Source organism: Lolium rigidum, chromosome 3 (assembly GCF_022539505.1).
Source record: "Lolium rigidum isolate FL_2022 chromosome 3, APGP_CSIRO_Lrig_0.1, whole genome shotgun sequence".
In the NCBI taxonomy this organism is placed as follows: domain Eukaryota; kingdom Viridiplantae; phylum Streptophyta; class Magnoliopsida; order Poales; family Poaceae; genus Lolium; species Lolium rigidum.
Genome location: NC_061510.1, coordinates 300,470,641 through 300,493,988, shown reverse-complemented (window position 1 = coordinate 300,493,988; position 23,348 = coordinate 300,470,641). Strand labels below are relative to the sequence as shown.

General features: G+C 49.7%; 2 protein-coding genes across 2 annotated transcripts; one reads left to right on the top strand and one right to left on the bottom strand.

Annotated features, from left to right (window-relative positions):
* Nucleotides 1-11,625: 11,625 nt before the first annotated feature.
* LOC124703623 (phosphoribosylamine--glycine ligase-like) lies at nt 11,626-15,318 on the top strand. The gene is made up of 4 exons (XM_047235855.1): nt 11,626-11,903; nt 12,059-12,432; nt 12,941-13,471; nt 14,638-15,318. Exons 1-4 carry the CDS (start codon nt 11,648-11,650, stop codon nt 15,049-15,051), a joined length of 1,575 nt encoding a protein of 524 aa, XP_047091811.1. The 5' UTR covers nt 11,626-11,647; the 3' UTR covers nt 15,052-15,318.
* A 739-nt stretch (nt 15,319-16,057) lies between these two features.
* On the bottom strand, nt 16,058-22,749 carry LOC124696748 (leucine-rich repeat receptor-like serine/threonine-protein kinase BAM1). Its single transcript, XM_047229427.1, has 2 exons — nt 20,082-22,749; nt 16,058-16,880 (listed from the first exon to the last, which is right to left on the bottom strand). Exons 1-2 carry the CDS (start codon nt 22,747-22,749, stop codon nt 16,462-16,464), a joined length of 3,087 nt encoding a protein of 1,028 aa, XP_047085383.1. The 3' UTR covers nt 16,058-16,461.
* Nucleotides 22,750-23,348: the final 599 nt, after the last annotated feature.

Sequence of the window (23,348 nt, the reverse complement as noted above, 5' to 3'; positions counted from 1 at the left end):
AAGTAAATTGCTTGAGTGCTACCTTTAAAATTCCATCATTCACCTTTGCAATATATAGCTCATGGGACAAATAGCTTAAAAACTATTGTGGTATTGAATATGTACTTATGCACTTTATCTCTTATTAAGTTGCTTGTTGTGCGATAACCATGTTTCAGGGGACGCCATCAACTATTCTTTGTTGAATATCATGTGAGTTGCTATGCATGTCCGTCTTGTCCGAAGTAAGAGAGATCTACCACGTTAATGGTTGGAGCATGCATATTGTTAGAGAAGAACATTGGGCCGCTAACTAAAGCCATGATTCATGGTGGAAGTTTCAGTTTTGGACATATATCCTCAATCTCATATGAGAATAATAATTGTTGCCACATGCTTATGCATTAAAGAGGAGTCCATTATCTCGTTGTCCATGTTGTCCGGTATGGATGTCTAAGTTGAGAATAATCAAAGCGAGAAATCCAAAATACGAGCTTTCTCCTTAGACCTTTGTACAGGCGGCATGGAGGTACCCCATTGTGACACTTGGTTAAAACATGTGCATTGCAATGATCCGGTAGTCCAAGCTAATTAGGACAAGGTGCGGGCACTATTAGTATACTATGCATGAGGCTTGCAACTTGTAAGATATAATTTACATAACTCATATGCTTTACTACTAACGTTGACAAAATTGTTTCATGTTTTCAAAATAAAAGCTCTAGCACAAATATAGCAATCGATGCTTTCCTCTTTGAAGGACCATTCTTTTTACTTTTATGTTGAGTCAGTTCACCTATCTCTCTCCACCTCAAGAAGCAAACACTTGTGTGAACTGTGCATTGATTCCTACATACTTGCATATTGCACTTGTTATATTACTCTATGTTGACAATTATCCATGAGATATACATGTTATAAGTTGAAAGCAACCGCTGAAACTTAATCTTCCTTTGTGTTGCTTCAATACCTTTACTTTGATTTATTGCTTTATGAGTTAACTCTTATGCAAGACTTATTGATGCTTGTCTTGAAGTACTATTCATGAAAAGTCTTTGCTTTATGATTCACTTGTTTACTCATGACATTACCATTGTTTTGATCGCTGCATTCATTACATATGTTTACAAATAGTATGATCAAGGTTATGATGGCATGTCACTTCAGAAATTATCTTTGTTATCGTTTTACCTGCTCGGGACGAGCGAGAACTAAGCTTGGGGATGCTGATACGTCTCCAACGTATCGATAATTTCTTATGTTCCATGCCATATTATTGATGATACCTACATGTTTTATGCACACTTTATGTCATATTCGTGCATTTTACGGAACTAACCTATTAACAAGATGCCGAAGAGCCGATTCTTCGTTTTCTGCTGTTTTTGGTTTCGAAATCCTAGTAACGAAATATTCTCGGAATTGGACGAAATCAAGACCCGGGGTCCTATTTTGCCACGAAGCTTCCGGAAGACCGAAGAGGAGTCGAAGTGGGGCCACGAGGGCCGACACTATAGGGCGGCGCGGCCCGGGTCTTGGCCGCGCCGACCTGTAGTGTGGGGCCCCGTGTGGCCCCCACGTTGCCCTTCCGCCTACTTAAAGCCTCCGTCGCGAAACCCCCGAGGCGAAAAACCACGATACGGAAAACCTTACCGAGACGCCGCCGCCGCCAATCCCATCTCGGGGGATTACGGAGATCTCCTCCGGCATCCTGCCGGAGAGGGGATTCATCTCCCGGAGGACTCTACACCGCCATGGTCGCCTCCGGAGTGATGAGTGAGTAGTTCACCCCTGGACTATGGGTCCATAGCGGTAGCTAGATGGTTGTCTTCTCCTCATTGTGCTTCATTGTTGGATCTTGTGAGCTGCCTAACATGATCAAGATCATCTATCCGTAATACTCTATGTTGTGTTTGTCGGGATCCGATGGATAGAGAATACCATGTTATGTTAATTATCAAGTTATTGCATATGTGTTGTTTATGATCTTGCATGCTCTCCGTTATTAGTAGAGGCTCTGGCCAAGTTGATGCTAGTAACTCCAAGAGGGAGTATTTATGCTCGATAGTGGGTTCATGCCCGCATTGACACCTGGGGAGTGACAGAAACCCCTAAGGTTGTGTTGTGCTTGTTGCCACTAGGGATAAAACATTGATGCTATGTCCGAGGATGTAGTTATTGATTACATTACGCACCATACTTAATGCAATTGTCCGTTGTTAGCAACTTAATACTGGAAGGGGTTCGGACGATAACTCTGAAGGTGGACTTTTAGGCATAGATGCAGTTGGATGGCGGTCTATGTACTTTGTCGTAATGCCCAATTAAATCTCACTGTACTTATCATGACATGTATGTGCATTGTTATGCCCTCTCTATTTGTCAATTGCCCGACTGTAATTTGTTCACCCAACATGCTTTTATCTTATGGGAGAGACACCTCTAGTGAACTGTGGACCCCGGTCCATTCTTTTATACTTGAAATACAAATCTGCTGCAATACTTGTTCTTTACTCGTTTTCTCTGCAAACAATCATCTTCCACACAATACGGTTAACTCTTTGTTACGAGCAAGCCGGTGAGATTGACAACCTCACCGTTTCGTTGGGGCAAAGTACTTTGGTTGTGTTGTGCAGGTTCCACGTTGGCGCCGGAATCTCCGGTGTTGCGCCGCACTACATCCCGCCGCCATCAACCTTCAACGTGCTTCTTGACTCCTCTTGGTTCGATTAAACCTTGGTTTCTTGCGAGGGAAACTTGCCGCTGTGCGCATCACACCTTCCTCTTGGGGTTCCCAACGGACGTGTCAATTACACGCATCGGGATGCGAAACAATATTAGAAGCATCTTCACAGAAAATAATATGACCATCTTCTACATTTTCAGATCACAAGATCTTTAATTATTGCAACAGACAGGTTCAACCTTTATTTGTTCTTCAGGTTCTATAGGTTTCTTTGCACTTTTATTAACCGCACTAGATATAACAGAATACTCCTTCATTTTAGCAGGGAAAGGAGTTTTTTCAATATAAGCTTCAGGAATAATATGATCAACAGTTTCAATCATAGCACATTTATTTATAGATGAATCAATTTTATATTTATAAGGTTCATGATACTTATCAAAATTCTTCCTAGGAAATTCAAAGTGAGAGGCAAAATCTTTATAGAAATTTGCAACGACTTGAGAATCAAGACCATAAGTAGCACTCATATTACGAAATTTATCAGTATCCATAAAAACTTCAATGCATTTATAATCATAGTTTATACCTGACTCTCTGTCTTTGTCGTTCTCCCATCCTTCAGTATTCTCTCGGATCCGATCAAGAAGGTCCCTTTTAAACTCTTCTTTGTTGCGTGTAAATGATCCAGAACAAGAAGTATCCAGCAAAGTCTTATCTTGAAAAGAAAGTCTTGCATAGAAATTATCAATAATAATATTACCAGGAAGCTCATGAATGGGGCATTTGAGCATTAAAAGCTTGGGCAATACTCTCTCCATCATGAGGCCAGAAATTATTTATGCGGTTCCGATCTTTGTGAATTTCACTTGGAGGATAGAATTTGGAATAAAATAAAGGCACAATGTCCTCCCAATTAAGAGAATCCCTATTCTTCAGCAATTTATACCAGTGCGCTGCTTTACCAGTCAGCGATATAGAGAATAGTTTCTTCCTAACTTCATCCATAGCAATACCCGCACATTTGAATAACCCGCATAATTCATGTAAAAACAGTAAATGATCACCAGTTCCATCCCCTTCATAGCGGTTATCCATAACACGTTCAATAATTTTCATAGGTATTTTGTATGGAACCTCTTTCTCACCTGGCGCCTCATCCACTACCTTTGCAGTAGTAGTAGATTTTCCAAAGAGGAATTCAAGAGAAGACCCCTCCATAATGAATTATAGCAGCAGGCAGAAATAAAAACAGCACGTACAATAAAGGTTTCCCTTACCAATTCCACTTACCAATAGCGCTTCACTCCCCGGCAACGGCGCCAGAAAATAGTCTTGATGACCCACAAGTATAGGGGGTGTACCGTAGTACTTTCGATAAATAAGAGTGTTGAACCCAACGAGGAGAAAAATGTGTTGACAAGTAGTTTCGATGAAGGATTCACTGTAAATGCTCAGAAACAAGTATTCAGGGGGTTTTAGTATAGCAGATGAATAAAGTACAAGTAAGTAAAATGCGAGAGAAATAATTGCAGCGAGTGGCCCAATCCTTTTTAGCACAAAGTACAAGCCGGTTTGTTTACTTATAATGACCAAACGTTCTTGAGGACACACGGGAATTTAGTCTAGTGCTTTCGCTTCATATAGCTGATTAATCTTCATTGTTTTGATAAGTGTTGTGTGGGTGAACCTATGCTAATGCACCGCCCTTCCTAGGACTAATACATACTTGTGATTATACCCCTTGCAAGCATCCGCAAATACAAGAAAGTAATTAAGATAAATCTAACCACAACCTTAAACTCTGAGATCCTGCTATCCCTCCTGCATCGATATACTAACAAGGGTTTAGGTTTCTGTCACTCCGGCAACCCCGCAATTAGCAACCGAATACAAGATGCACTCCCCTAGGCCCATAAATGGTGAAGTATCATGTAGTCGACGTTCACATGACACCACTAGAAGAATAACACCACAACTTAAATATCATAACATTGAATACTAACCAACATAATTCACTACTAACATTTAGACTTCACCCATGTCCTCAAGAACTAAACGAACTACTCACGAGACATCATATGGAACATAATCAGAGGTGATATGATGATGAATAACAATCTGAACATAAACCTTGGTTCAACGGTTTCACTCAATAGCATCAATAACAAGTAGAAATCAACACCGGGAGAGTTTCCCCTATCAAACAATCAAGATCAAACCCTAATTGTTACAGCGGTGACGAGGTGCAGCGGTGGAGATGGCGGTGATGATGATGGAGATGATGGTGATGATGATGGAGATGATGTCCAGCTCGATGACGATGACGATGGCGTCGATTTCCCCCTCCGGGAGGGAATTTCCCCGGCGGATTTCAGCCTGCCGGAGAGCTCTTTTCTCTCTGGTGTTCTCCGCCCCGCAGAGGCGGCTGTGACTCTTCGCGACTACTCCCTGGGACTTAGGTTTTCGGGACGAAGATGTACGCGGAGGAGAGGAGGCCAGAGGGGGCTGTGGGCCCCCTCCTCACAGGGCGGCGCGGCCAGGCCTTGGGCCGCGCCGGCCTATGAGGTGGGCCCACGGCGGCCCTCCTCGGCTCCCCCTTCTGGCTCCCTTCGTCTTCTGGAAAAATAGGATTTTTCATATAATTTCCGTCAATTGTCGATCTTCCGAAATATTGCATTCTGACGGCGCTTTTTCCAGCAGAATCCTGACTCCGGTGTGCGATCCTCCAATAATCATGAATCATGCAAAATAGATGAAATAACATAAGTATCATCTCCAAATATGAAATATATCAATGAATAACAGCAAATTATGATATAAAATAGTGATGCAAAATGGACGTATCAGGTCACATTTCATGACTAGATCTCGAGCATCCGACGCTGCTGTTGGCCAGTAAAATCCTGCCCTGAAGGCTTTTGCTACAAGGGCCCTGCTTCCTGCGTGGTGTCCGCAGGTTCCCTCATGTATCTCGCGCAGTAGTGCTTTTCCATCGTCAATGGCGATACACCTTTGGAGGATACCCGAGATGCTACGCTTGTAAAGCTCGCCATTAACCACAGTGAAGGCCTTTGACCGTCTGACGATCCGCCTTGCTTCCACAGAATCCTCTGGCAACTCCTGCTTCGTCAGGTATGCTAGTAACGGTTTGGTCCATAGCGCCTCAAGGAGGAGGACTTGCTCCGCTGATGAGGGTGAAGGTTTTTCGACAGTTTGCTGCTGGTCCGCCACTGATTCATCAGTCGATGATTTTGAAGGTGCCGAAGCTTTCCCCTTTATCGATCGCTGGGCAATGACTTCGTAAAACACTCCGTCTGGGATGGGGGAGCACATGGACCCGATATTCGCCAGAGTGTTGGCTTCTTCATTGCTGGCTCTGCCGATATGTTTGAGTTCGCATCCTTCAAACTTGGCTTCCATATTTTGATACAACTGTCGATAAGCGATCATGTTGTCGCTGACTGCGTCACATAGGTTCATCGACTGCTGCACCACCAAGTTTGAATCTCCGTAGATTTCTAGGCGAGTTGCCCCGCATGCTTTCGCCATCCTCATCCCGTGCAGCAGCGCTTCATACTCTGCTTCATTGTTCGTCGGCAGGGAGAAATTCATACGTAGTATGTACTTCATCTTATCTCCTCGCGGCGATATCAATATCACTCCTGCTCCTCGCGCCCGTGCTCCGTTTTGACCCGTCGAAGTACATTGTCCATGATCCCGACATGTCGGGTGCTGCTGGTGTCTGTGACTGGATCCAATCTGCCACGAAATCTGGGAGGACTTGGGATTTTATCGCCGTTCGATTGACGTAAGTTATGTCGTGTGGCGCTATTTCGATGGCCCATTGGGACACTCGACCCGTGGTTTCTGGATTAGTCATTATGTTCTTCAATGGCGCTTCACTTACGATGATAATCGGATGCTCCGTGAAATGATGACGCAGCTTGCGAGCCGACTTCCATACTGCATACGCCAGCTTCTGATGGTGAGGGTATCTCTACTTCGCGGGTGTGAGTACTTCACTGAGGTACTAAACGGGCCTTTGAACACCGTGGACTTTTCCTGCCTCTTCTCGCTCAACGACCAAAACGCTGCTGAAGACTTGTGCTGTTGCGGCTATGTACATAAGTAGCGTTTCTTTTTCGTGCGGGGTGACGAGGACTGGGGACGTCGACAGGATTTTCTTCGGGTTATCGAAGGACTCCTGCGCCTCTTTTGTCCACTCGAACTTTTTTGACTTTTTCATCAGGTTATAAAAAGGCAGAGCTTTTTCTCCCAGCTTGGCGATGAATCTACTAAGCGCTGCCAGTCGCCCTGCCAACTGCTGCACTTGGTGCAGATTCTTTGGCGGCTCCATGTCGAGAATAGCTTTGATCTTCAAAGGATTGGCTTCAATTCCCCTGGCTGAGATGAAGTACCCGAGTACCTGTCCCCCTGGTACTCCGAAGAAACATTTTTTGGGATTTAGCTTGATTTTATACTTGTCTAAGTTGTCGAAAGTTTCCCGTAAGTCATCGATGAGGGTGGCGGCGTGCTTCGTCTTCACCACGATGTCGTCGATGTAAACCTCGATGTTCCTCCCAATCTGCTCTCCAAGGCAAGCCTGCATGCAACGTTGATAGGTTGCTCCTGCGTTTTTAACCCGAAGGTCATGACGTTGTAACAAAAAACGCCGTGTGGGGTGATGAACGCGGTTAGCTCCTGGTCCTCTTTCTTCAGTTTGATCTGATTATACCCGGAGTATGCATCAAGGAAGGAGAGGCGATCGCATCCGGCCGTGGAGTCGACTATCTGATCAATACGAGGCAGCGGGAAGTGGTCCTTCGGACAGTGTTTATTAAGGCTGGTGTAATCGATACACATGTGCAGAGCGGTGGTGTCCTTTTTGGGCACCATGACAGGGTTGGCCACCCACTCAGCTTCCTTGAGCTCATGAATGAATCCTGCTTTACGGAGTCGACTGATTTCTTCGCCAATTGCTTTCCTCTTTGGTTCAGAAAATCGGCGCATTGACTGCTGTACTGGTTTGGCTGTCGGGTCAACATTAAGGGCGTGCTCAGCGAGTTCCCTGGGGATACCTGGCATGTCGGATGGTTCCCATGCAAATATCTCCCAGCGCTCACGGAGGAACTCGATGAGCGCGCCTTCCTATGCGCCAGTAAGGTCAGCCGACGTATTGACCATTTTCTTCGGGTCAGTGGGGTGCACCTGCAGCTTCTTGGCTTCCTTTGCAGCTTCAAATTCGTCGGATCTTACGTTTCGATTGTCGGCTGGTGGCTGCGTGTGATCTGTAACGGTGTCGATCGCGTTGAGTTCTTCCTTGGCTCCGAACTTCGAGGCGATCTTCTGGAACTCCCTGTTGTAGTTGTCCGATCGAGCAAAGCTTCCATGAACGGTTATTGGGGTCCCGTTGTTGCCTGGCATCTTCAGTTTCAGGTACGCATAATGAGGTACGGCCATGAATTTGGCAAACGCGGGCCTGCCGAGGATGGTGTGATACTGAGACTCCCAGTCGACTACTTCGAACTCGATCTTCTCTTTCCTGAAATTGCTGGGCGTGCCGAAGACTACGTCCAATGATGTTTTACCAAGAGAATAAGCGGGTCGAGTCGGTATAATGCCGTGGAACCCTGTGTCAGACTCTTTTAGCGTATCGACTGTTAGACCCATCGCTCTCATTGTGTCCGGCGAATAGCGAGTTCAAGCCACTTCCTCCATCCATAAATACTTTGCTCATATTGTACCCTCCAATCTGTGCTTCAAGGACAAGGGCCGCGTGGCCGGGCCTTGGAACAACTTTGGGATGATCCGCCCTGCCGAAGGTGATACTCTGATCTGACCAGTCGATGAAATCGGGTGTATCAACCATGGCGACTTCCGCATATTTTACTTCTCGGGAGAACTTCTTGATTTCTCTCTTTGAAAAGCTGGTTTTATGGATCATGTTGACTTGCCCGCATGATTCCGGGAACACCTCGGTTGGTACATGTTCGTCTCCTCCTGCTGGTACGTACGGTTCCGGTACATATGGTTCTGGTGGATAACTGTAGGACCCCGCCCTTCTCTCCATTGCGTGAACTCTCGACATGGCCTCGACCCTGAGGTCGTCGCAGAACTACCGAATTTCCAGAAAATGTCGACAGTTCCTTAACAGGTGACTGGATTTCTCTCGACCGTCCTTTGGATCAATGTAAGAGTGAAGGTAGCATGGTGCCTCGAGTTTCTCCGTAGCCGAAAGGTACGGAGAACGGGTGCGACCCCTGATTGATGACGTGTCGTGGCATCCTTGATCGAGCTGACGAAGGTGAGCTGCTGTTCGTCCTTCCTCCTCGCGGTGCGAGCCCCTTCGTCTTTTCCTCTGTCCTGCCATGACGTTGAAACTTCCTCGGTTGCTCTCTTGTATGCTCCTGGGTGGAACTTTTAGGGTTGCTGTTGGAGGAACGCCTTCCGAAGCCGCGGCCTTCAGGTCGGATGCGCCATCCCTAGGGAGGCGAAGAAAACCTCCAGAGTCGATGATGAAGTGGACACCACCGAAAGTAGCATCCATGTCGCTAGATGGTCTCACAGGGATCGGGTGAAGTGCTTCGCGGTGCGGTACGAACTCGAAGGACCCGCAGCGGATTGAATCTCTTGGTTCTGCTGGCGTCGGTGATTCGAGTAAGAACGCCGCGGACGTGATCGGCATGCGCCGATGACTTGTCTCGGTGCCGACAAGGCTTCCCACGAACGGCGCCAATTGTCGAGGGTACTCCTCGGCAATGCCCTCCGATTGGGGCTTAGGGTTGACGGAATCCCGCAAGCCGACACGAGACATCGGTTCACGGACAAGCGGGGAGAGCGATTTACCCAGGTTCGGGGCCCTCGATGAGGTAAAACCCTTACGTCCTGCCTGTCTATTCTTGATTATGAAGATATTGGGTTACAATGGGGTGCCGAATAGTTCGGCTGAGATCTCGTCGAGAGGCTAAGTGCTATGTTGACCTAGCTCTAGACTTTTGGTGGCTTAGATTGCTAAGGTTGATTGTGTCCCTCGGCAGCCCCTCTCCTGGCCTTTATATAGGAGGTCAGGTCTCAAGAGGTCTAACCGAGTACGACTAGGTTTACAGTAGCTTTAGATCTAATCTTTCCTTGTTCGGCCGCCTCGTTATCTTGCCTGCCAAGGAATCTTCTGGTGCGCCATCCAAGTGGCCCGTCTTCCCTCCAAGTGCCTTCATGGGCCTCCAACTAGACAATACGGGATAGGGCAATGTCGGTTACCCGAAGGGTAATGCCCACGTCATCTACTAGCCGTCGGTTGGGGCGTGCGACGGACCTACCTCATCGTCGTTCTTCCCTTTTGCCGCCTGCATCCGTTCCCACCTCTCTGCCATTGCTTCGCACATCTGGCGGTGGAGCATAGCCGCCAACGACGCTGTCCCCTCAGCGATGCCAGCCATCGGCGGGACTCCTCATTCTGGGCGAGCCCCACTTGCTCACGAGCGGCCGCCTCGGCCTGGAAACGCTGCACGCTGATGTACTCGAGCTCTTCGTCGCCGAGTCTCCGAAAACGCTGCACGTTGTAGGATGGCAGGATTGCCGTCTGCTCCGGGTCACCGTGGACCTGCTGCTCCTCACCCCACTGCGCCATCTCCTCCGCCGCCTCGGCTTCTGCGTCTACTTCGAACCGCTCGTCCCACGCGTTGAACCGGGAGTCAGCGGAGTCGAAGTCCGACTCTGCGTCTGGCTCCGACGGAGCCACATGCTGTGGCTGCGGCGGCTGTGGCTGCGTCGTCCGGCCGTTCCGGCCTAGCATCGAGTACGTGGTCACCAACTACAGCGGCATTGTTCTAGAGAGGAGAGCGTTGGTGGTGGCGAGGAGAGGAGAGTGGTGGCGGGGAAGAAGAACACCGCGTCGGGTGGGGTGGTTTTAAGGCGCGGCAGCCGTGCATTGAAGGGCATGGGGAGCTATCTGGATGCCACATGGCCGGCCTTTCCTGTTGCCGCCTCAGTTTCCACGCGGGAGACCATTAACACCGATGGCCAACCTTCACGCGTCATTTTCAATGCGACCCGCCGCCTTCTCTCGCTGCCAGGCGGAGCCCATGCGCGAAAACTGACGTGCCGCGAGGCGCCAGCGTGTCTGATTCGCGCCATTGCGAAGGGGCTGACACGGGGTTGCCGACGCATCTATTGGACTGGAAAACGCGCTGACGATTTTTGGGCAGATGTGAGTCCATTTTAGCTAAAAATGCTATCAGAATCGCTATGGGACGCCCCGGTGAACATGCTCTTAATGTCTAAATTTGCACCGTCCTAAATTAAGCTACTTTGAACGAAAAAAAATCTCCTCCACGACATATTAGGTAACCAATTATCATACTATATTTTTTTATACTTACATGTAATATTATTTTGAAACATGTGCTGCCTCCGATTTATAATAAGTGTTAGAGATTTAGTTTAAAATTAAGCTAATTTAAACTAAAACCCGGCACTTTTTTTTGAGGGAAATAAAACCCGGCACTTATTTGGAGTGCTAAATAATTTGACCGTGTGTGTGTGAGAACAGGGGTTACAGGAAGCATACCTGTTGGCTGGATTTGAGTTAAGAAAATTGGACGGACGAGATGAGTGCTAACTGCTAATACAGCGTTTGCCTCCTCCTCCCCTCACCCAAACCCAATTCCTCTTCAGCCCGACTCAGCGCCGCCGCCACCTGATTCCTCCCAGCTGCGCCGCCGGTGATTTCCTTCCTCCCAGCTGCGCCGCCTCCTCTCGGACCTCGCCACTCCGGCCCTGTGCTTTGCCACCTTTCGTCTTCGTCCTTCCTCTCCGCGTCGTCTTCTCCCGCATCTCGCAAGGTACCTTCTAAAGGCCAACTGTGCTTCTAAACTTCAACTCGTCGGCCCTTGCCGCCTTCCGTGCAAATGGATGATTTCGAGATTAATCTGATGCCTATTTAGTTGATGATCAGCCTGAGTTCAGGAAAAAAGAAGGTCCATGGCATGTGCTGCTTACAGTATCAGGGGCCATCTCAAGCTTGCCGCGGGGCATGGCCCGTACGCCCTGGCCAATAATCACCTGTGCGGCGGCGGCTTGAAGCCTTCGGTATCTTATCCTATTTCTCAGTCGTGGAGCACTATCACTAGTAATGCATGGCGACAGGCCGCCAGCCGTTCTCACTTGACTGTCGGCAATTCAGAAAGATGGCGCTCAAGCTTGAAAGCTTCAGCGAAGGATGGCACCGTCGTTGCTGGTAAATTACATTTGGATCGGTTGGGTGTGAATTCTTTAGGAACTGCGCTTTGAGACGAATTGCAATGCCAAAACCTTTCTTCTAGTTAATATCAGCAGCCAGTTAAATGCAAAGTGTTACACCAGTTTTTAATATTTGTTCTGTTTTGCTACCAGAAGGGAAGATAACTGTACTGGTCATTGGTGGTGGAGGAAGGGAGCATGCACTTTGTTTTGCTCTGAACCGTTCACCTTCTTGTGAGGCGGTTTTATGCGCCCCTGGTAATGTTGGTATTGCTCAATCTGGAGATGCGGTCTGTATATCGGACTTAGACATCTCCAGTAGTGATGCTGTTATATCGTTCTGCCACAAGAGGGGAGTGGGAATGGTGGTAGTTGGTCCTGAAGGTCCTCTTGTTGCGGGTCTTGCGAATGACCTTGTCAAAGCTGGGATACCAACCTTTGGTCCATCATCGGAGGCTGCAGCGTTAGAGGGATCAAAGGACTTTATGAAGAAGCTGTGTTATAAGTATAATATCCCGACTGCTCAGGTACTTTGTTCATTTGTGTTAAGTACTGCATTTTTCCTACCCGCAAAAAATGTAGTTTCCAGGACTACAGGGGTTTGATTCCATTGGATGCCTGCATATGGTTGATGCTATTTCTACATGTTTTTAATAAAAGGTGCCTCAACGTTAGGCTTAAGCATATTTCCTTTGTCCTGAGGCGATGTTGCTAACCATGCTCATTTTGTACTGAATTGCTATTACTGATTACAGAGGCTAGAAGTATTGCAGCCAGCTTTGAGTTTCTCGCAGAATATATTTCACTGTGTGACTGTATATTTTTTTTTACCATTGTTCATGGTTCTTCTATTTTCCTAAGGATAATTACTTTTTGATATGAATTTTATCTTATTACTGCAGAAAGAAATTGTAAAATTGTTTTAGCAAAAAACAGTGAAACTGGTACTCCTCTTTATATGATACTTATATGCAGTTTCAGATGTTAAGGCATACAAATGAAGCTAATACGAGTACTCTTATCTTTCTCATGTAGTATCGCACATTCACGGACCCCGCGGAAGCTAAACAATACGTCCAAGATCAAGGGGCCCCTATTGTTGTTAAAGCTGATGGATTGGCTGCTGGAAAGGGTGTCGTCGTTGCAATGACTTTGGATGAGGCATTAGAAGCAATAGACTCTATGCTGGTTGAAGAGTCATTTGGTTCTGCTGGTTCACGGATCATCATTGAGGAGTATTTAGAGGGTGAAGAAGCATCTTTCTTTGCATTAGTAGATGGTGAATATGCTTTGCCACTTGAATCAGCACAGGATCACAAAAGAGTTGGTGATGGTGATGTTGGCCCAAACACAGGTGGTATGGGTGCATACTCCCCTGCTCCAATAGTGACGGAAGAGCTTAAGAGCATGATCATGCAGAGTATAATAATTCCAACTGTTAAAGGCATGGCTGCTGAAGGATGCAAGTTTGTTGGTGTATTATATGCTGGGCTTATGATAGAGAAGAAATCTGGGTTGCCTAAGCTTATTGAATATAATGTGCGGTTTGGGGATCCTGAATGCCAGGTTAGTGGTTATCTGTCATCTGCCTCTTAAGATATCTATATTTCCAATTCAAGCATTACAAGTGTGGTCTTGGTTTCTTAGTTAATGTATGATCAAAGTGTTCTTGATGAAATTGGACTACAGAATGCAATGTATATGAATTATTTCCCAACAATGTTTATCCTCGCAATAGTTCCTTTAGTGATCCCCCAGTGAAGTTCTCTTAATAGTTCCTTTAGTGATGCCTTGATGAAGTTCTCATGCTGTAATGATACCCTAGTGAAGCTCCTAACAGTTCACTTTACCTTATGAGGAGCATACCCCCTTTCTTGGTCCATCTTCCAATGCAGCAAAGTGAGTGGTTCGTGTACTGCAATGACAATGGTGCATTTGTGTCTTTAAGGTAGAAATTTAACCCTGGGCCTCTAGGGATTGGAAAGATGCTGTGCTAGGAAAGCAAAGAAAGCAACTGACGAGATATGGGAACGCCTAGATGCCTATATGTGCGTAGTTGTCCTGGCCCCTGGGTCCTCCTCTTGAGAACCCACTCCTCCACTCCAATTCAAACATTGTAGCCTGTAGGCGTTACCATGTTTATAATTTGAGTATAGGTAAGATCAAACACTTGATATTAGTAGAATGAAAATAAAACTATCACAATACTATGTTTTCATAAAATTTTAATAACATATTGTGATAGAAATTGGTGATCCAAAACTCTGTACATTTGTAACAGAGTGAGTGCCTTACAAATGCCTTCTGAATTTTGTGTCTTATTCTCATCTACATTTACTTGTGACACAAAAGTGGCACATCCTGCTTTTGTTCACTGCTCAAGCTTTCTATTGATCCATGTAATTCTAGAAGCGATTGACATTTGTGGGATTTTCAGTTGTTAGCTGTCTGCTTGAAGGCATATATGAAACTAAAATTAATTATCCAGATTTAAACTTATAGTTCAGTCCAAAGTGCCCTTGTTAAGCTTGGTTGGATTTCATAAATATTTGATAGCTGGTGTTATTTTTGTTGCTTATCACATATGTCATCATGCTTCTGTAGTACCACACAGTCTTACTGAGGACATGTCTAATATGTTTGTTAATTCGCCCAGTTGACCTGTCACATGTTTTTTCCACCATCAAATTCTGAGTGTGCATTGCTCTATTAATCCATTTTCTTCCGCTTAGGTTCTGATGATGAGATTAGAATCTGATCTCGCCCAAGTTCTGCTATCTGCATGCAAAGGGGAACTGGGCAAGGTTTCGCTAACCTGGTCACCCGAAATCGCAATGGTGGTTGTGATGGCAAGTGAAGGGTACCCTGGCTCTTATAAGAAGGGAACTGTCATAAAGAATATCGACAAGGCCGGGCAGGTTTCTCCAGCCGTTAAGATATTCCATGCTGGAACAGCTTTGGATGGAGATGGCAACCTTGTAGCTGTCGGAGGCCGGGTTCTTGGTGTCACTGCAAAGGGCAAGGACATTCAAGAAGCAAGGTCTAGAGCATACATTGCAGTTGATGTTGTTGACTGGCCAGAAGGATTCTTCAGGCGGGATATTGGTTGGAGGGCGTTGAAACAGGAGCAGACTGTTAACTACTGATGAGGTTTCCAAAAAAAATTGGTGAGCTTCTAGTGTTAAAGTGAAATGAAGACAGAATAGTCAATAGTCTTGTGGTTGCGAAATGACAAAAGCAAACATTAGCGTGTTCAAGCTTGAGCATCCTTTTGACCATTGGCTTCTTCTCAACCATTTGTGGCAGTTTTATGTTTCTCATTGCAATATGTCAAGTGCAATTACCTCTTCTTTTCTGAGAGTGAAGTGCAATTACCTATTGAGGTGCAATCATACTATCAACTTTTTTTTTTTTGCGAATGAATCATACTATCAGCTAACTATTCTACTGAACTTTGCTGTGGGATAACTACAAATTTTGCTGTGGAATATTTGATTCACTGTGGTAGCGACAAATCTAGTATGATCCTACTTGTAGTCTGTAGAGTGGGGGAGGATACCTAAATCCAAAAGATGAGCTCTAAAGGGGAACAGCCGAGGCTGCCGTAGTCATCTATATTACTGTTGGGCATTCAACACTACTGAGATGAACTGAGTGCTATATATATGGAGCTTTGCTACAAACTGCTGCTACAACAGTTTGCTAACATCTAGAGCATCCTAGTATGCATTTTTTGCCCTGCTACCACAATTTGCTAGTAACATGTAGAGCATTATAGCATGCATCTTTGCCATGTTCTATCCTCTGATGATTAAAGCTATATGCGAGCAGCGTAATGGTACTTGCATAGCTTGTAGTTACTGACATGGCACTGTAACCACTGGAACCAAGCATCATGGACCCATGATGGGAGGAACTGTTGAAAAATCTCTTCCACCATGTTTTCGACCCTCCTTTATTTGGATATAAAGCTGCGCAATTCAAGTCCCTATCTGAATGCTTTAAGCTTTGGTAATTGAAACGTTTTCAAAGACTGCCAAGCACCTTTTGTTTTATCTTTGTTCTTCTCACTTTCGCTGAAACCAAAGATCCAGTCAAGAATCTTCGAAGAGATGATTATACTAGACCTGCTGATGACAAAATTTGGCCGAGTAATACAAAAAGCTCCTGGTAGTACAGAGTTGGGCATAAACAAGAAGTGGTTTAAAAGGAGACGGACAAGGGGTGGTGGCTGAAGATTACCAGGAGATTACAAAGGGCCAAAGCTATGATGGGAAAAAAAGGACTATTACATTGGACATCACAAACCCCTAGACGGTAGCATATGATCATCAAACCCTATACACCTTTGATGACAGGTAAAAAAATGTAGAAAGGGAGACGAGAAGAGAAAACACAGAGTTACATGTTATTTGCTCCTCTCCATCACTATCAAACGAACTGTAGAAGAATGCTCCAATTAGTAGTAGTAGTAGTAGTACTGTGGTTCAGTTCAGCCCCTGATCGACGCTGAGTCTGTAGTAGAAGCAACGGCATTTTTGCTGCTTAGATTTGCCTTAGGTGAGCAGGTCCGGGAAGAGCTTGTAGCAGTTGGGCTCCTTCTGCTGGGGCGCCGACGAGGACGAGGTTGACGACGACGAGGGCGAGGTGTGGGCGGACGCGTGTCGCTGGTACTCGGAGAGCATCTGCACGACCTCCCTCATGGTGGGCCGCTCGACGCTGTTCTCCTGGACGCAGAGCATGGAGACGAAGAAGAGGTGCGCCACCTCGTCCATGGGCACGGTGCCGAGCCGTCGGTCGACGACCTTGGGCACGCTCTCGCGCCGGCCGTCGGTGACCCGCTTCGCCCACTGCACGATGTCGACGCCCTCGCCGAAGTCTCCGACGGGGCGCCGCCCCGTGACGAGCTCCAGGAGCACGACCCCGAAGCTGTACACGTCGCTCTTCTCGTCCACTCTCAGGGTGTAGGCGTACTCTGTAAGAAAAAAAAACATGATCACAGTTAGCCAGCCTGGTAATCACGCGAGGCGATCAATTGGATCAGTACAGTAGATCTTTTGTATTAGTGTGAGGAACAGAATGATTAAATCAAGGATAAAAGTAAGAGCTATACATGGATTACTTGGATCTAGGAGGACTGTTCTCAACGTGCATCAATGCACTGACCATACAATAAGATAGATAATGCTACTAGTCTGATCTCCTAGCGCGAACAAATCTAAGTGCGTCCTAGTTTTAAACCAGCGCGTGCTAGGGTATTGACATGAGCTTGGCATGATAGGAAAGCGAGCCTGAGTTTTGTTGGCAATTTGAATAGTGCAGAAACTGGCTACTGCTCCTATTCGTCTACTGCATGCGTGACAGAGAGAAGTGCCTACAACATTCTTGAACGAATCCCGAGAGAAACAACCCTACCAGTACCACCATACCAATTGTAAAATTCATGGGAATCTTTCCCATACACATTTACGAATAGTGTATGGCACCAAGGTTCGTCAAACCCAAGGAAAATTCTTTGGCGGGATCAAGAGAGGTCTGTCTGTCTGTCAGATAAGCTAAGCAAGCCCATCCCATGCCTGCCCTAAGATCTTGCCAAATCCGCAATACGAAAGAGCTATAGCAAAAGAGAAAGGAGGGACGACAAAAAAAAAAAAAAAAACAAAGTGCGTGGCCCGTAACAGCGAACGCGCCCGTGGCGTTCAAAAGCATTAGCCGTAACAGCACGCCGTCCCGTTGGTGTTGGTTCGCTTTGGCTTTGGCGACGGAACGGCAGCAAAGGCGGCGAGCCGCTTTGGCGACGCCCCAGGCGGAGGAGGAGGAGGATGATGAGGCTTTTTTACGTACCGGAAGCATGGCCCATGCCGGTCAAAGATACAGCAGGGTAAGCACGTCGATCCTGACCTAAATTTGGGGACCATCCAGCGGGCAGCCGGTGCTGGAACCCGATGAGCAGCATATCGTATCATACGGATACGGGATCCGTATGATTTGCTTGAAAAATGTTCAACGGGATGGCAGAAATTCGTAATCTTTGGCTTGCTCTGGAGCTGCGCTCGTCAGTCAGTGGGATGCGATTCAGAATCAGATTGGGCTTGGTGGGCTGAATCTCCCTTTCGGCAAGCCCGATGCTGCTGCTCTGCTGTGGCGGTGGCGGCCATGCTCCGGCCGCCCAGCTGTTCACTTGTCAGGCTGACACGACGCAGTCTACCCATCGCCCCGCCCACGACAAGTACGCTACGCTCACATTGATGCGCCGCGTTACACGGGAGGCAGGGTCGGGACCGGCCGAGCACGCCGGCCGGCCGCCGCCCGGCCGCCGCCCGGCGAGCTCGGCTTGAGAGGTGCGACGGTGGGCGCGCATCTGATCTTGTTTGTTTCGCAGAATGCATGGGGAACGTGTCGGGTTCGTGACTTGTGTTGGCTAGCGACTGTGCGCCCCGCCGGCATCGTGTCGTCGCTATCGCGCCGGGTTTGGGTCCCCGCTCCCTCCCTGCCAGAAATAATTGGGTGCTCGAGTGCGAGGCCTGACCGGAGGACCCCTTTTCGGCCGCTTTCGCCGGGGACCCAGCGCGCAGAGTGCTGATGTGGTGCTGTAAAGCAGGTCTGGATCCATCGGTCGGAATCGGATGGCCATGTACTGCTATACTTCGCGTCATGTGCATACGCACAGCTGGCCCGGCGACACCCCTTCCCACTCTTGCCAATTCAATACCTAGCTACACAAACTGATATACGCCCCATTTCTCAAGAACAAAGCGGACCACCTCTAGCAGATCAACAATCCTACACTTACGGGAAGATCACTACAGGATTGAGGTTACAAAGTGAAGTGATGTCGTGGTGCGTGACAGGCTGAACATCCTGAAAGCACCGAACCCGTAGGAGTGAGCCCTTAAAAGAATTTCGTAGGTGTATGTCGATTTCCCTCTCGCATTTACGCCGCTGCCCCACCAAATAGCCCCTTTCCCCCACCACTCCACACCGTAACCGTGTCGTGTTCGGAGCAAAATTTTCACGAGGTGGAGAGGCGGCACGCTAGAACGCCCAGTTCCCCGCGCCAGAGGTGGGCAGTGGCGGAGCCAAGGCCCGGCATGCCCGGTCAGCTGCCCGGGCTAAGCTGATGGATCCCCTTAAGTACTATCGGCAAGTGAAGCTTTGAGCCAGACTTTGTACGGGGCAAACAGTCACGAAAACAAGATTAGTTAAGACTTTGCCCAGGCTTTAACTAAGAGCTCGCTCCGCCACTGGAGGTGGGGATGCTAACCGGCCAACATATGATGGAGAATTGCACCTTCGGACCAACAAGGTGGCCATGCCGGCGAGGTTCTTTGCGATCACCCATAGCTCACTGCTAGCAAGAGTAATACGCCGCGGGAGCACTGCAAAGGAAAACAGAGCTCATCGCCTTTGACGACAAGGAAGACTAGGGGCAGGGTCTGTATTGTGTCGGAGTCCGTCTATGTAGTGTCGAAATCGATGCCGGCCTCTATGTTTCGTCGGAATAGGTATCAAAGTGTCCAATTGGAAGTTTGAACGGGTAAAGGTGCCTTGTTTCTACATAACCTTAAAATCCAAGGGTGCCCTATTTTCAATCACCTAGTATGGGGAAACTACCTGGTCCCTACAAGTCAAATAGAGGAGCCCTATTTTTTATTTTTTTACCTTGTTTTACTACATCATTTGTTCAACATGCTCAATCACAAATGAAGCTCGTACCAGTACTACAAATGGGGGAAAAACCTAGCTGAAACAGTAGAATACACTCATACAGTACTAATTTAGCAGTGTAAACCAAGGACCATATACATTTCTGAAATACACGTTAGTACTGTGCCTACGGTATGGAGTGCAGAGCACCATCACTATCTGCAGTGCATGTGGTATACGTAAGTGCCGTGAAGTTCTTTTGACTTGGTACCAAATCATACGCTCCCTTGCATTGCATGGTGGCGTACTGTACTACTGTAGGCACTAGCTATTGACTTTGGACGGTGGGTCCCAGGCCCCAGACACCGTGTGTCCAGTGTACCGTGGAGGATGGCGACAAGCATATGAGCTCAGAAATCCGATCGATGCTACCCAAATCCGACTGACCCCTCCTAGGCAGGCAAGCCGAGAACAACAGACAAAAACCAACACGTGTACGAAATGCAAAATCAAATTTGTACGCACGCACCTGGGGCGATGTAGCCGTACGATCCGGCGACGGCGGACATGCACTCGGAGGCGCCCAAGTTGGCGGCGCCGCCGGAGCCGGAGCCGGAGCGGAGGAACTTGGCGAGTCCGAAGTCGGCGACGTGGGCCTCGAGGTTGTCGCCGAGGAGGATGTTGTTGGACTTGACGTCGCGGTGGACGATCATGGGCGTGCAGTCGTGGTGCAGGTAGCAGAGCCCGCGCGCCGCCTCCAGCGCGATCCGGTACCGCCGCTCCCACGCCAGGAACCCGCCGCCCTTGCCGTGGAGCACCGACCCCAGGCTGCCGTTCGACATGTACTCGTACACCAGCACGTTCGCGCCGCCGTCGTCCCGGCTGCTGCAGAAGGCCAGCAGACGCACGATGTTCCGGTGACGGATGCTGCCCAGCGTCCGGATCTCCGCGCGGAACCCGTGGTCGTGCCCGCGTCCTGCCGCACCGCCGCCGTTCAGCCGCTTCACCGCGATCATCTCGCCGCCGTCGCGCGTCCGGCCAGCGTACACCACGCCGGCGCCGCCGCGGCCCACCACGTTCCCGTCCTTCATGCACTCGATCACCTCCGCGATCCCGAACTCCACCTTGTGGAACGCCGTGAACCGCCACGCGCCGTCGGGCCCGCCGCCGCGGTACGACGACCGCGCGCGCCACACCGCCGCCACCGCGAACGCCACCGAGCACGCCAGTAGCCCCAGCGCGAACGCCAGCTTGTAGTCGCCCCACGTCTCCCGCCGCCGCCCCGTCGCCACACCGCCTTCCTCTCCGCACGGCCGGCTCAGCAGCGGCCCGCACAGCCTCGGGTTCCCCGCGAACGCCGTGGCGTTAAGGTACCCGAGCTGGCCCGTGTCGGGCAGCTGCCCGGACAGGTCGTTGAACGAGAAGTCGGCCGCCGTGAGGCTGCTCATCGCGCCGACCGCCGCCGGGATCGACTCCTCCAGCCGGTTCCGCGACAGGTTCAGGTAGTTCAGCACCCTGATCCCGGCGATCGCCTCGGGGATCGGCCCCGACAGCCTGTTCCGGCTCAGGTCCATGTACGTCAGCTGCCCGCACCGCCCGACGGCGTCCGGGATCGGCCCGGACAGCTCGTTCCCGCTCAGGTCCAGCTTCACCAGCAGCCGCAGCTCCCCGACCTCCGCCGGCACGGCGCCGCCCAGCCGGTTGTTGCTCGCCAGCAGCGTCTGCAGCGCCGAGAGGTTGCCCAGCGCGCCGGGCAGCGGCCCGGACAGCAGGTTGTTGGACAGGTTCAGCTGCGCCAGCTGCGAACCGGTCTCCGGAGTCGGAGTCGGGTTCGGCGGGACCGGGCCGGTGAGCAGGTTGTTCTGGAGCTCCAGCAGGTTCAGCCGCGGCAGGTACAGCAGGCCGCCGGGGATGCTGCCGTTGAGGTAGTTCTGCCCGAGCCGGACGCGGGTGAGGCTCGCGCACGACCCCAGCGACGCCGGGATCGGCCCGAACAGGAAGTTGTTCATCAGGATGGCCGTGCGCAGCTCGCCGGACGCGCACAGCATCTCCGGTATCATCCCGGTGAGCCGGTTCGTGGACAGGTCGATCAGGCGGAGCGCCGCGTTGGCGCCGAGCCCCGCCGGCACGCGGCCGGTGAAGTTGTTCATGAAGAGCTGCACCGTCTCCAGCCGCGGCAGCGCTGCGATGAAGTCGGGCACCGGGCCGTGGAGGCGGTTCAGGAACAGGTTGAGCAGACGGAGCGAGGTGAGGGACGCGAGGGAGGCCGGGACCTCGCCGGTCAGCGCGTTGTTGGACAGGTCCAGCGCGGTGAGCGCCGTGAGGCTGCCGAGCTCCGGCGGGATGGCGCCGGTTAGCTGGTTGGTGTGGAGGAACAGCGTGACGAGGGAGGTCAGCTCGCCGAGCTCCGATGGGATGCTCCCGCTGAGGCCGCAGTTGGACACGTCCAGCACGGTGAGGTTGCGCAGCCGGCCGAGCTCCGCCGGCACGCCCCCGTCGAACGCGTTGTAGTACCCGAGGTACAGCTCCCTGAGGCTCGTGAGCTTGCCGAGCTCTGGCGGGATGGCGCCCTGCAGGTTGTTGCCGTTGAGGGACAGGTACTCCAGCGCCGCCATCCCGCCGTACGACGCGGGTATCGCCCCGGAGAAGTAATTGCCGCCAAGGTCGAGGTGCCGGAGACGTGGCAGCGCCGCGACGCCGGCCGGGAGCGGGGAGGAGAAGTTGTTGTCGTAGGCGTCCAACACCTCGAGGCTCGGGAGGGACGGGAAGTCCCAGCCCTCGAGGCCGCCGCCGAGCTGGTTGCCGGAGACATTGACGTAGCGGAGCGCCGGGAGCGCGGACAAGGCCACCGCGCCCACGATGCCGTTCCCGGCGAGGGAGATGTTCCTGAGCGCGTCGAGCCCAGTCACCTCGGCCGTCACGGGCTCGCCGGTGGATACGTTCATGTTGGCAATGTCGATGGAGACCACCCGGCCATCGTCGCACCGGACGCCGGTCCACTCGCACACCGAGGCGACATTGCCCGGTGACCATGAGCGCAAGATGTGGGCGCGGCAGCTCAGGGAGGCCTTGAGAGAGAGCAAGGCCAGAGCGTCTCGACGCAACGCACTGGCATCTCCACTGCCATTGGCACCAATGGTGGATGATAGATGAAAAATCAAGAAGGAGAGCAGGATAAGAGGATTAGGAGCCCTCATCTGGCTTGTAATTCTCTGGGGCTTGAAAATTGTGGTGAGGATTAGCTAGCTTGAATATGCAGCCGTTGGCATTGGCATTGCTGCTGTTTCAGTAGGCTTACAGAAAGACGAGTGGCTGAATGCATAGATAGAGATGTAGATGTAGAAGGATATAGAGGGAACGGCAAAGGCATGCAAGAATCTTGAGAAGCTTCACATGAAAATGGAGGCGAGAGAGGCTAGCTTCACACTGAAGGTGAGGGGAATATGTTCTCTCTGTGCCAAGAATGGCTTTGTCTTTTGAGCTATTTATGCCTTGTGGGAGAAGAGTGTCTAGTAGCGCATTGGCTCTCTGCTTTCAGTGTTTTTGTGTTCTCTGCTCTCCTCTCTCCGGTGCTGTTCATCTCTGTCTTCTCCTTTTGCTTTATCTTTGGGAGCAGAGAAGCTAACTGTTAAAGGCTTGTGTAGTGGGCGAGGAAGCAGCCATGGCAAGTGATAGGGGAGTTTCTGGCTTTGGCATTGTTTTATCTACAAACTGGCCCATTGGGTTTTGGGGAGTATTTAGAAAGGCTTCTTGTAATTATTACATCGCGCCCGACAGAAAAAGAGACATGCACTCT